This window comes from Equus asinus, chromosome 10 (assembly GCF_041296235.1).
Source record: "Equus asinus isolate D_3611 breed Donkey chromosome 10, EquAss-T2T_v2, whole genome shotgun sequence".
In the NCBI taxonomy this organism is placed as follows: domain Eukaryota; kingdom Metazoa; phylum Chordata; class Mammalia; order Perissodactyla; family Equidae; genus Equus; species Equus asinus.
The window spans coordinates 53,570,681-53,583,430 of record NC_091799.1 but is presented as its reverse complement, the minus strand read 5'-3'; the positions used below and the strand labels follow the sequence as shown (position 1 = coordinate 53,583,430).

The window sequence follows — 12,750 nt, the reverse complement described above, 5'->3', positions numbered from 1 at the left end:
CTCCAGACTGCTGCCTCTGAGATGACCCAGATTTGGGGGCCGACTCCAGGCCCAGGGCCCCTGGGAAGAGCTGCAGAGCCTCAGGCCCTGGCTTCAGGCTCCCAGACAAAGGAAGGAATCTCCAAGTGCTGGAAGGACTCAGCAGTTTGGGCACTGGGCCTGCGTCTTGGCCCTGCCGGGGCTGGGGTCGCGCAGTCCTCTCCGCCACACTTTCTGGCACACCCACTTCCTGGGCCATCATCTGAGGAGCTGGGGCCACGGGAAGAACTCGGGTGTGAGGATCAGAAGGCATCTGGTGCCCTTGTCTCCATGTTGAAGGGATGTGCATTCAGGGGTGGCATGGGGGAGTGGCTGGGATGCCCCACTGTGGGACAGCTGTCAGACCGAGTCACTGGGACTCTTCACTGTGTGATCAGGGGTGGAGGTGGCCTCTCCCACCTTCGAGCAGGTCCATATCCAAAGGCTCAGAGCCCAGTGGGCCCCGCCTCAGCACTGGGGGAACCCAAGGGGAGCCAGTGTGAGGAAAGGGCACTTTGGGGGGCTGTGAGAGAAGCCGGGGCTCACTGGTGGTAGAAGAGCAGCCTGTGCAAAGGCACAGAGGTGTGGGAAGGCAGAGTTTGGTGTGCAGGTGAGGAGAGGAGGGGGACCCCAAAAGCAGGCGGGGTTGGTGGAGGCAGGCTGAGGGGCCTGCTCTGGGGAGACCATAGGGAGGCCTGGGCAGGCCACGGCCACAGGACCACCGCCCCCACCGCGGACAGCATTGGCGGGAGATGGAACCCAGTCCCTCCAAGGGGGAGCTGGGGCTGGGGAGGCCTGGGTAAGCCTTGAGGAAAGACAGGGCACAGCCTGCTCGTGCTTTGCCCCATGGCCTCTGAAGTGCCTCCATCTTCTCAGTCACTAACACATGGCGATACCACGCACCTGCCCAGGTCAGACTGATCTCTGGGGCTGGGGACTCCACGTCGGTCTGAGAGCATCTGGGGACTCAGCCCACCCTGGCACGACCACGGTCCAGCTTGCATTTCCCAAGCATCTGCCTTGTGACACAGGGAGTGAACACAGGTGGAGGTACTGCTCAGAGCTGGGAGGCGAAGCCTCTTGGCCCCATGGCACAGCTGGACAGCCAACTGGAAGCTTCCACCCTGGGAGGTGCTGGGCAGCCCAGGCCCAAGCAGCCTGATTCAGGCTGGACACTCCACAGTGATAATCCAGGGCGGGCACCCCTCTGCGGCCTGGCACCTCCCCTAGCCCCACTGCTCAAGCCCTCCCCAGCCCCCACGCCCAGCACTCAGCCTCCACACCGTGGCCCAGCTGGGCTGGCGGGGGTGGGGGAGAAGCGGTATTCTCCCCGGCCCCGAGCTCACTGGTCAGGGCCTCTAACCTTCTGCCCGGAGCCCAAAAGCCCCCTACGTCCCCAAGCTCAGCCCCAAACCCAGCCCAGCTGGTGGCCTGTGAGTGGTCATGGAACTCGCCAACTGACGGCACCTAGGCAGGGAATTCCACGGCGCTCCGTGTGCCCGCTCGCTGAGCCAGGGGCACGTGAGGCCAGGCCACCGGGCTGTCTCCACAGTGGCTGGTGACCATGCCATCCTGCTCGCTGGTGTCCTGGACGTGGAATCAACCACAGCTCTGTCCTTGGCAACATGGACTGTGTCTCAGGGGTGTCCTGGTCCCTTGGCAGGTAAGGCAGCAGGGCAGGTCCAGGCAGGTCTTGGAGCTTAGTGAGGCAGCCGCAGCAGGCCCAAGAGAGAATCCAGCTGGTCCCAGGGCCCTGGCATGTGGGGGCCCCTTTCGGCTCCTCTTGGTGATGACGGGATGACTTTCAGTGGCTCCGTCCTCTGGGGCTGAGGCACACGGAGCAAAGACGCAAGGTCGACTAGGAAAGATCCTTTTATTGGGGTGGACACGGAGCACGCACTAGTCCATGATAAAATGACTTAAGAGAAAGATCCAGAAGGGCTGACTTCTCCCCCGGCGCACGCTCAGAGCAAGGTCTGGGCACAGAATAGGTCCCGGGAGAAGGTGAGACAAGGCCAAGTCTTTAAGGCCCGGACCAGCAGGGGGCAGCAGGGAGAAGCGCCCCCTCCCCTGCTGGCTGCAGCAGGGCCCGGCTCTGGACCCTCGCAGACACGCTCTGGTTCTCCGGAGGAGGAGGACTGGGGGGCGGGAGGCGGGGGAGCAGGGCGGGGGAGGTAAATAACAATGTTATTTTCAAAAAGCATCTACCAACATCACACTACTGGGTCTGACGTCCCCTTTAACCATCACTTGGTACATTTTACAGCATAAATAAAAACTCAAGGAAAATAAATACATCGGCTCCTATGAGGTTGGAAGTGGTGTGGACGGCGGGGTGTGGGCTGGCGGGGCAGGCGGGGGCGCTTACACAGCGGGCGGGCGAGGAACAGACAAGACAGGAGGCGCCTGTGGGGAGCATGAGTCTTAAGTGTCCTCGTGCATGTCCGGGCTGTCGGTCCGGGCAACCTTGCGGGGGGGCGCCGAGCTCTCCCCCTCCAGGTCCACTTGTTCCTGGTCTCTCTTCTTGGCGGCGTTCTGGGGGGTGAGGGGCGGGAGAGGGGCTGTGAGTCTTCCCTTGGGTGAGCTCCCGAAATTCTGATACCAGCCCAGGCCCTGGGGCCCCAAGGGCGTCACAGGGCTGGGCCTGGAGAAGGGTGATGGACCCAGGGCCCCTGGCAGGGCAGCCCCTCCCCCTACCCAGACCTGCCCAGCTAAGCCACAGTCCCGGGGGCCGCCAGCCTGCCCTGGGCACTGCGAGGAGTCACCACAGCTTGCACAAGGGGCCCAAAACACTCAGAGGAGTGTCCCACCGGCCAGAGGGCAAAGGGCTCTCATGAGCCACCTGGGGAAGCCCACGCATTGCCACGGAAGAGAAAAGATGGCCGGTTTGGGAACCTCTCCAGTGGTGGGAATCAAGGCCTGTGGGGCGGGGGAGGGTGAGGGGGTGGGCCAGGCACTTCATCACGGGATCCCCCTCCAACCTCGCCCGAGCAGGTGGCTGTCCCATGTTCAATGTTAGGTAAAAAACAAACCGACTACATGCGGAACAACAGGCACAAATTTCCGGTAAAGAAAACACTCTGTGTGTTGGGAAGACGGCCTCCGGGAGAACTTCCTACTGCACCTACCCGCTCTTGTGTCACCTGAGTTTTTTTTTTTTTTAAAGATTGGCACCTGAGCTAACAACTGTTGCCAGTCTTTTTTTTTTTTTCTGCTTTTTCTCCCCAAATCACCCAAGTACATAGTTGTATATTTTAGTTGTGGGTCTTTCTAGTTGTGGTCACCTGGATTTTTAATCATATATACACTTCGCCAGGAAACAAAGATTCCAGGTGGTAAGGCGAAATCTACCTGCCACCAGGGCCCTGCTCGCTGCTAGCAGTGCGGAGCCAGACCTCAGAGGGATCTGGGCCTCGGTGCGGCTTGCCCGTCCCCGAACACCAGAGCCCTATGGCCCGCACACAGCCATCCCTCCTCGGCAGTGCTGTTCCCTCTCCTGGATCGCCTGGTGAACTCCTATGGGCCCTCAAGGCCCCACTGGAACACCTGGTCTCCCAGCCACCCATGTCCTTCCCCTACTTAGAGCCCCCTGCTGGGCACCACCTGAAACCCACGTGCTTTACCTTTTTGTCCCATTGCTGATGTAGGTAGCGCAAAAGGATGTTTGTTTTTTCTGTCACAATGACTGAGGAGGAAAGACAGACAAAGTTGCAGGCAGAGGCTGCAGGTGGCCAGGCCCCACCCCCACCTGCTCCGCCCCTCCCAGATGGGCAATGGCCTTTGGCCTCCAGACCATTTCTGTCCTGGCTGCCTCCTGGGACTCCAGTCAGCATCCCCAACCCGCGAGATTTCCAGAAGCCCACTGCCTTCCCTCCCAGGCACAAGGCCACTACGAGGGGCCCGAGCCCGCCGCTCGGCCAGGGTGACCACCTCTCAGCCTTGAGCAGGACCCTGCCATCAGGGGCAGTGAGCCCCAGCATGTAGCACCCCCTCAGGGTGTGCTTCCCTCTGGGGCCACAGATGCATGCAGCTGTCCTCCAGCAGCCACAGGGCCCGGATGGCAGAGTCCGGGGGCATCCTTTCTGAGGGGTAAAACAAGACACTGCGACCCTGGCAAACCTCCTCAGGCCCACCTCTGTGGCTCCAGCATTCCGGCAGGGCCCGCCCCTGGACGCCCCTCCCCAGGCTGCCAGCCCTGAGGCTGTGCTGCAGAGCCAGCAGGGGGCGCCTGACTTGATGGGAGGCGTGGTTGGGCCCTGCGGGCTGGACAGGGAGGCCAGCGCATGGGGCAGGAAGGTCCTGGAGAAAGCCAGGCTTCCTGCTGCTCCCAAGGGCTTCCCCGTGCACAGGCTGAGGGGCGTCCCCAGGGCCACTTTGGCAGCCGGGTGGGACAGACTGTGAGGCCACTTACTCTGTTCTGACGGGTATTCCCTCGTGGGCAGGTAGACTGAGGGGCGTCGGTTCTGCGGGAGGGGTGGGAAGGTGTGTGTTAGGAGAGCGTACAGGCCTGGGGTCCCCTTGCCCCTCGACTTGGGCCCCCCTCCACTGAAGACTAGAAGACTTGCGAAGACCTGGAGGGGTGCCTCTGCTCCGGCGGGACACATCATGCATGGCCCTCCCCCGAAGCCCCCGCACACGCACTCACCGACGCTTTGCACACGGAGTCGGCATGAAATCGACTAAAATTGCTTTTGTTGTAGACAGGCAGTCCTTTCAAAAAATCTGCCTAGAAGACAGGGAAGAGGGTAGGTGAGAAACACGTGGCGGGTACGTGTCCCCCGGAGCACCTTCGATGCCAGGGTCCTTCCTTCTGTTCTCTGGGTGCCCCCTGAGCTAGCCACCTGACATGTACCCTGTCACAACCAGAGAAAAGTAACCAGCTGGGGGAGGCACCCCTTCTCCCACAGGCTCCTCATAGCTGCCCCAGCAGCAGGCAAGAGGTAAGGAAACTGAGGCTCAGAAAGGACAAGCCACCTGTTTCAGTCACCCCATGAGCCAGCAGCAAGGCAGGGAGTGGGACCCGGGCCGTCCGACTGCAGACCTACCCTTTGTGCGTGGTCACACACTAAACTCCCTGTCTCGGTCCGTGTGGCCACCTGTAACAGAGACCCAGGAAGGAGAGGCTCGTGGGGCAGGGTGACAACACTCGGGGGCTGGAAGCAGGAGCCAGGGCCAACCAAGCCGCTGAGCTCCGAGAAGACAGAAATCCTGGCTTGACATGGCACCGCCAGGGTTCTACCGGTGGCCAGGCCTCTGTAAGATGAGTGTGGGGTGCGGTCAGCTCGGGGGCTGCCCCAGGAGGGGAGGACACCTCCTGGGAGAGGCCCAGAGGCCGAGCAGGAGCGGGCGGCAAGTGGGCAGGGCGCAGGGGCCTGGGACCAGCACGGAGCCATGCCCAGCGCCACTGCTTCCAAAGGCCTTTCCCGGGTGCTCCGGCATCAGCTGGCTGAGGAAGACTGACTCGGGGGGGGTGCCTCAGCCACAAGATGGGGGGAGTAAAGGCCAACAGGAGCCCCATCCACCTAGGAAAGCCGAGGCACGAGAGCCTGGAGGTGGGCAGGGAGCGGTGAAGGCCCAGAGCCTGGGAAGGGAGTGACCTCCCCACAGAGCAGGGAGTGATGCTGTCGTCAGGCCTGGCGTGGGACAGCTGGGGAGAAGTGCGGCCCATGTGGGGTTCCCCACGTGCCCTGCCCCAGGCCAGCGGCTGCCCAAGCCTGTGGCACCCCATCATAAAGACACAGAAACTGAGGCAGAAAGGTTGCATGGCACTCGTCTGAGGAAGCCGATTTAAATCCAGGTTTGCTTGCCCTCAGAGGCCAAGCCCTTCTGTCATATGACATGCTGGTGCCTCAGTTTCCCCACTTGAAAATCCAGAGCTCAGAGCCCCCACAGACTATGTTAACCCTTCACTGGTGGTCCACCCGGGCCGCCGTTCAGGTGCTCGCCCACCTAGGGCAGGCGAGAGGGAGCAGGTGTCCTCACCTCAGTGGGGCCCAGGGACACCTTGGCAGCACAGGGCAGCCAGGGAGACAGGAATGGGAAGAAACCTCTTGCTCCCACCTAGTGCCCCAGGGCCAGCTCAACACCCCTCAAACCTGCCTCCCCAGTCCCAGGTCCCCTGCCCCAGCTCGGCCCTAGACCACAGGGCCAGCCTCATCCATCCAGCAAGGCTGGCAGGCCCATGCCAGGCACCAGGGCTCTGGGGAGCCACAGCAGACTGGCTGGCCCCAGGAGCATCCAGTGCACAGAGACTAGGGTGTGGATCAAAGAGCCGCACAGCCCATGAAGAGGCCATGAGAACAGAGTGCAGTGGGGCCCAGGACACGGGGCATCCCCCAGGTCTGGCTGGCCTGGGGGATGAGGGCAGGCCGCCCACCGGCAGTGATGCAGGCGCTGAGACCCGAAGGGTGAGGGGTCCCTGTCCCTGCTCAAACCCCTTCACAGCCCTGGTGGGCTTGGTCCCTGCTGGCCTCTGGCCACGCTCCCTCAGCCTGGGCCAGGCCACCCTCCAGGAATGCCCCTCCTTCCTCCATGTGGGAAACACCCACGAACCCCTCCACCCAACTCAAACCCCCAGCCCATCCCTCTCTCCACCCTGCGTGCACCCCGCCCGCCCCCCGAGGGCGTCTGTTTATACAATGGCCTCCCTGGCTGGACTGGCACCTCCCTGAGGGCAGAGAGCAGGCCTCACCAGGGGTCAGAGCCCCAGGCCTGCACTCAATCCTGGCTGTGCAACCTGGGGCAAGTGGCTGTCCAGCCTGGCTGGCTCCCCTGTGAACCGGGGGTTACTAGGGGGCCCTCCTAGGGTTGTTCGAGTCTCAGCCATACAACACAGGGAAAGAGCTGCATGGGGAGCTCCTGCCCTTGAGGGCAGCTGCCAGCATCGCGCGTTTGTGCTGAAAAAGTGAATGAAGCCAGGGCACAGCCAGGCCTCCAGGCAGCTACGCAGGAGCGCATGGCCTCCGACACAGGGGAGGAACCCTGGCCTCAGCCACACAAATCCTTGCCACAGTGGGGCCCAGCAGCTGCCTATTGCCTCAGCAAGCACACGCTGAACATCTGCGTGCCAGTCCCTGTGCAGGCAGCCCACCAGGCAACCAAAGTGAGATGAGGAAAAGAAATGGTGTCCAAGAGAAGAGCGCTGTGGGGGCCTCCCACAGTCAGGAAGGGGCCCTCTGAGGAGGTGATGCTCACAGGAGGAAGGGCATCCCAAGGAGAAGGAGCAGCAGGTGCAAAGGCCCTGGGGAAGCAGCAACTTGGGAGTGTGAGGATGAGAAAGCAAAGCCAGTGTGGCTGGACCTCACAGAGACAGGGGTGAAGAGGGTAGAGATGAGGTCATGGAGGAGGGCAGGGGCCTTGGGGGCTGAGGGGGGATCTGGGGCTTCACTGGGGTTACCACAAGAAGCCCCTGGTGTGTTTTATAAGCTGGAAAAGGGGGAAATCTGATTTCCATCTGTTAAAGCTCCCTCTGCTTCCAGATGAATTATAGATTGCCCCTGGCTGCAGGAGGCAGGGAGGAGACCAGGAAGCGGGGGCCCTGGCAGCAGAGTGCCTGACCAGGACGGCCAGCACCCCAGACTCAGCATGTATCCTGAAGGCAGGGCCCGCTGGACCCTGGTACCAACTGGGTGTCGGCGATAAGGACGCAGCGAGGAACCAAGGACAACACCCAGGCTTGGGGACCGCGTGTTGGGAACCCCGCTTCTCGTCTCCTTCCTGACAAGAAGGCTTCCTTTGCTCCTCCCCCCATATCCCCAGGACTGTGGGTGGTGGACTGAGGCCCTGGGTCTGGGGATAATGGGCTCCGACTTGCCCTGACAAAAGCTTCCATCACCCCCGTCAGCCCTGGAGATGTCAAAGTGTGGGATGGGAGGGGGGGCTTCAGCCCAGCTCCGAGGCTGAGTCCACTCACAGTTGAGGGCATCCAACCCCAAAGAACCACCAGACCGGATCCCAGGATGAGCAAGTCGCCCAGAGGGGACTTTAACCTCCCATCAAGCAGGTGGCATCATCCCCACTTCAATATGAGAAGACACCACGGAGAGGAGGTCACTGGCCCGGGTCGCCCAGCTCATCTGTTGAGCATTCACTGTCACAAGCCCTTTGCGACGTCAGTTGCCTAAACTGTCACAACCCTAGGAGGTCCGGACCGCTGCTACTCCCGTTTAGCAGGGACGGGGCCTGGGATCGGAGAGACGAGGGTGCTCCCTCTCAGGGGCAAGTCAGGGCCCAGAATGATGGGGGTGGGCTTGGGGCTCCGGGGACCGGGGCAATCTGCGATGTCGCACTTCCGTTGGCGACAATGGCCTCCCCCCCCCCCGCATGTCACGATGTCAAGCCCCCTCCCCGCCCCGAGGCCCAGGCCGGCCTCCTAAACCCGCCTGAATTGGAGAAATTCAGGCCCGGGGCGCCGAGGACGAGGCTTAAGCTGGGGGTCTCAGGGGACCCCATCCCCACCCAGGCGATTTCCGGGGGAGCCGCGACCCGGAAATGAATGAGTTGTCAGGGCCTGGAAACCTAGATGGGGTCAGGGGTCGGAGAAGCAGCCAGGGCGGGGTCAGCAGGAAGCTCACAGCAGGGTCCCGAGGTGGAAGGTCACAGGTCAGAGCGAGGGGCGGGGTCGGGGCTGAGGGGGCCGAGCAGGGAGGTGAGGGGCCTCGGGGATTACTGGAGGTGGGTGGGCCCGCGACGCCATTTTGTGGAGCGGAGGGGGAGTACCGGCCCGGCGGCCGCCCTCACCATCTTCTGTTTCCTCCGTCGCTGCCTCAGCCACCGCCTGAGCCGCCGCCGCCGCCACCACAGCCGCCCTCTTAGCCGCCGCCGCACAGTAACTTCCAGCCACAGCACAGCCAACACTGATGGCACCGTCACCCTCCCGTCATTGGCCCGCCCTCGAGCCCCGCCCTCAGGATATGCAGCTCTGCGCGCCCCCATTGGCCAGATCCGGCTAAGTCACGCGCCCATTGGTCGTCACGCCTCCTCCTTTCGTGGGCAAGTTCAGTTGAGAGAGCAAAACCCCGCCCGGGACTTAGGAGCGACGGGCAGCGAAATCCGGAAGTGGGCGGAGGCCGCCCCCCGAAGCCTCCTGGGATTTGTAGGCCCCAACTCCGGAGGTTCCCCAGATCCCCTCTCTTTCTAGCGTTTGCTACGCTTTTTTCTGTGGTATCCCACAGCAGCCCCAGAAGACCGGGGTCCGCCGTAACACCACAGCCTCCTCCCCAGGGTCCCAGCCTTCCTTAGGTTGCGGCATATCTCAACCGCTCCGCACCAGCTGCTTAAATATCTTTGAACCGACAGCTCAGATTCTCTTGTTCAAACACCTCCGTGGCTCCCCAGTGCCTCAAGGATCCAGTCCCACCTCCTCGGTCCCTAATTTTGGGCCCCTCTGGCCTCCCTTGTCCATTTTTTATCCTGACCCTTGCCTAATCCCTACTCCCTTTGGGCCCTCCCAGACCCTGCCACCTCCTCCAGAAAGCCTTCCCTGCATTCTTCCCAAAGCCAATGACTTGGCGCCTCTTCTGGGCTCCCACAGCCCTCACAATCCTCCTCCCAGCCCTGACTCCGCTATGTCCAAACTGCTTAGGGACAAATCACGTCCCCCCACCACTACCAGGCTGACAGGCTGGTGAGGACAAAGACGGGACACCCAGTACATAGAAAGTACTCCATAAGTTACTAAGTGGAAGCGACTAAATATTATTATCCCAACAACACAGCAAAGGAGAAACCAGCACCTAATTTTATAGGAGCCAAATGAGCCTCAGAGGGCTAAGGCCTCGTTCAAGGTCGCACAGTCCATCCCCAAGGGGCTAGTGAAGGATTCAAACCTCTCCCACCTCCCGGCAAGCCTTCCCAACCTGTAAAAGTCATGACATATATGACAAGTGGAAATTGGAACACTTATTAGGCATTAAAGACGTTCAAAGATATTAAGGCATTGTTGGCCATCTTTTCAGGAGTGAAAAGTTTTGCGCTTACGTTTCAAAGAGCCCTTATCTTGGAAAGAGACATTCTGAAATATTTACAGAATACCCCGATGCCTGAAATTTGCTTCAAAATAACACAGGAAGGGGCAGCTGGGTCGCGAGTAATTGGTGGTCAAAGCTGTGTACCGGGTACACGGGGGTTCACTGTACTCTTCTGTGAACTGTTGGCGCGTGTTCGAAATTCTTCCTAATTCAAATGCATAAAAAGGGACTTGACAAGGTCTGACTTCCCACTCCCTCTTTCAGTCCAAACCCAGACTTCTCCCCCTGGGCCTACGCCACAATTTGAGGAGCACTCATGTCTGAGTCGTCCCTGCTCCCCACAAAAACAGCGGCAGGAGAAGGTCTGAGGCGAGGAAAATGCTTTAATGGCGGTCCCGCCGGTAGCGTCGCGCTCCTCAATGGCTCAGCGACTTGCGGCCCTTGTGCATGCGGCGAAGGATGACCTGGACGCCGGACGGCGTGCTTAAGCGCCGGATCCAGCCGTGCTTGTGCTTGCGTTTGATGTTGCTCGGCTGATACTCGTTCCCGCGCGCCTTGCCCCGGGTCTGCTGCATGGCAGGGAGTCCCCAGGCGTCGGGGAGCCCCAGCCAGGCCCGGGGCTGGAGCCACCTGCGGGGGCAGAGAGAGGGCGAGAAAGGTCAGCGGGGCGCTCTGTGACTTCGGCGTGGCGCTCAACCTCTCCGAGACTGGGCTTCCCGATCTGTGCCGGGACGGAGCCTGCCTGCATGCATTTTAAGCACTCCAGAAGTGCGCGAGGCATTGGTAGATCACGTGGTCGGTAAACAGCTGGAGCCAGCCCCCGACGCAGCCCTTACCCCCAGATTTGGGGAAGGCTCCTCGTGAAGACTCACCTGCCACCCAGTAGCGCCGCCGGACCCAACAGGCGACCCAAGGCTCGGGCCAAAAAAGCCATGGCCTGCCGCTGGTCACGCCGTCCCCGCCGCAGCTCTTCTGAAGCCCATAGGCTCAGCCGCTGCAGAACGAAGAATTCTGGGAAATGTAGTTTCTCCTACAGCGGAGGCCGAATTGCCGCGGGGGCCCCCTGCGCACCGTAGGCGTGAGCGTCCGTACTCACCAGGGAGTATAGCTCTTCAGGTGGACCAGCAGGCGGCAGGCGAACGGCGCCTTCTCGGTATGCGCGTGCGTACAAAACATTATGTCCGGGGGTCTGCTGGGAGTTGCAGTTCCTTCTCCTGTCGGCAGGCAGAGGGTTTCCTCGGGGGCGGTGGCGCAGCTGGTGGCAGTCGCAGGAAACGGCTGGTTCATCTTTCCACCCACAGCGGGAGCCGGGCAGATGGCACACAGCTGGCTGGCAGCTTTCCTCTGGCCCCAGCCGTTTCCTCTCCTTGGCGGGGAGCCCAGGAGATCCGAGTTCGAGTTGGCTGTCCTTGGGGTGGTCCCTGCTCCTCTGCGGGATTCAGTTTCTCAGTCTGTAAAATTCCTGGGTTGCAAGCTTGCCCTTGGCAGTGCCCGCTTTCGAGCCCTAGGATAATTTTTCTAATACTCAGATCTGAGCCCCTCCCCTTCTCAAACACCCTCTGATTCCCTATTGCCCCAGGGAAAATATCCAACTCCTCTGGCAGGCAAGCAAAGCCCCCGACACACGCACACACCCTAAATTTCAGCCACAGTTTCCTCTGCCTGATGCTCCCCTATTCATCTTTTTAAAGTCCTCCTCAGAGACCCTCCTCCCTCCAGCCCTCTCCCTTCCTTTGGCCCCACGCTGCCCCCATAGGGCTTTCCTCAGACGTTCCCCAAAGCCCAGGGCTTGGGCTGAGTCCTTGTAGGCACCCCAGCATCCCCCAGGGTGGGGAGGGCCCAGAGAGGGGAAAAGAGAAGTGTTTGCTGCATGAATAAACTGTAGTCTCCCAGGAGCGCCCTGAGTGGACAAGAGTGGGCGGCTGGACCTCATCCAGCTCTGGCAGCAAATTCCAGGGAATGAAAGTGGGCAAGGAATGGTTAACCCTTTGTTCTCTGAAGCCCATTCTACCTGCACCGTCGTTTGGCCAACCACTACAGCGGTTCAATAATAATGCCAAAAATGTACCGAGCACTTTCCGTGCTGTTTTACCTGCAGAGCAAACTCATGAGGGAATGAATTTCAGAGAAATAAAATGGAGTCTCAGGGAAGCGACTTGCCCAAGGTCACAGATCAGCAAAGGGAAGAGATTGGACTTGAACCCTGGGCTCTCGGACCCCAGCTGGGACCAGAGTCACCGATTGAATCGGCCAACAATTAAATTCGGCCGATCTGCGAAACTCCCCCTCCAAGAGGACTGTTTAAAGGTTTAACGAATAACAATTTCCAGACTTGGAAACACACACAGCTGTGGTTCCAAGTCCCAACTCTGCACCCCCGCCCTTGCCTTGTGACCTTGTGCCCTTTACGAGCTGAGCCTCAGTTTCCCCACCTGAAATTGGAAAGATCTGGGAGTCTCCAGAACGGAAAGGTCAGCACAGAGAGGACATGGGGGCTCCATTTGGAGGGGACAGGGCAGTTCAGAGGTAGGGGAAGGCCAAGGAGATTCTATTTGCAGCGAGGAGGCTCCGGCTGCGGCCCGGCAGGAGCTCGGCTGACCGCAGGTTGTGACCCCTTCCCGCTGGTGAGCCCGGCCCAATTCCTCCCTCCACCTCGGTAAACCCCGCAGGGGGGCGGGGCCATTGCTTCCAGGGCCCGCCCCCATCCCGGGGCTGCCGCCTCTGATTGGCCGTCTAACTAGGCCAGGTCAGTCCGCAGCTTCGA

The 12,750-nt window shown here is 60.9% G+C and overlaps 2 protein-coding genes across 3 annotated transcripts; both read right to left on the bottom strand.

Moving 5' to 3' along the window:
* Positions 1–1,872: 1,872 nt before the first annotated feature.
* On the bottom strand, positions 1,873–8,967 carry DDA1 (DET1 and DDB1 associated 1). Of its 2 annotated transcripts, XM_044774102.2 has the most exons (6): positions 8,758–8,967; positions 5,064–5,114; positions 4,664–4,744; positions 4,430–4,481; positions 3,642–3,703; positions 1,873–2,553 (listed from the first exon to the last, which is right to left on the bottom strand). In XM_044774102.2, the coding sequence occupies exons 1-6, from the start codon at positions 8,950–8,952 to the stop codon at positions 2,443–2,445; spliced, it is 552 nt and encodes a 183-aa protein (XP_044630037.1). In that variant the 5' UTR covers positions 8,953–8,967; the 3' UTR covers positions 1,873–2,442. The 2 variants fall into 2 exon arrangements, with proteins under 2 accessions (XP_044630037.1, XP_014721416.1); XM_014865930.3 differs by lacking the exon at positions 5,064–5,114.
* A 1,384-nt stretch (positions 8,968–10,351) lies between these two features.
* MRPL34 (mitochondrial ribosomal protein L34) lies at positions 10,352–12,639 on the bottom strand. The gene is made up of 4 exons (XM_014865932.3): positions 12,419–12,639; positions 11,083–11,415; positions 10,859–10,980; positions 10,352–10,616 (listed from the first exon to the last, which is right to left on the bottom strand). The coding sequence occupies exons 1-4, from the start codon at positions 12,485–12,487 to the stop codon at positions 10,403–10,405; spliced, it is 738 nt and encodes a 245-aa protein (XP_014721418.2). The 5' UTR covers positions 12,488–12,639; the 3' UTR covers positions 10,352–10,402.
* Between the last annotated feature and the right edge of the window lie 111 nt (positions 12,640–12,750).

What these genes read in the sequence shown, in the direction of transcription:
- DDA1 (XM_044774102.2), bottom strand. Translation starts at nt 8,952, where the DNA reads ATGGGGGCGCGCAGAGCTGCATATCCTGAGGGCGGGGCTCGAGGGCGG. An exon ending in ACTCCGTGTGCAAAGCGTCG is followed by an intron (nt 4,482 to 4,663) that starts GTGAGTGCGTGT and finishes CCCCTCCCGCAG; the next exon opens with AACCGACGCCCCTCAGTCTA. An exon ending in GGAATACCCGTCAGAACAGA is followed by an intron (nt 3,704 to 4,429) that starts GTAAGTGGCCTC and finishes TTTCCTCCTCAG; the next exon opens with TCATTGTGACAGAAAAAACA.
- MRPL34 (XM_014865932.3), bottom strand. Translation starts at nt 12,487, where the DNA reads ATGGAGCCCCCATGTCCTCTCTGTGCTGACCTTTCCGTTCTGGAGACT. An exon ending in CCAGATCTTTCCAATTTCAG is followed by an intron (nt 11,416 to 12,418) that starts GTGGGGAAACTG and finishes TGAATCCCGCAG; the next exon opens with AGGAGCAGGGACCACCCCAA. An exon ending in GCGGCGCTACTGGGTGGCAG is followed by an intron (nt 10,617 to 10,858) that starts GTGAGTCTTCAC and finishes CTGCCCCCGCAG; the next exon opens with GTGGCTCCAGCCCCGGGCCT.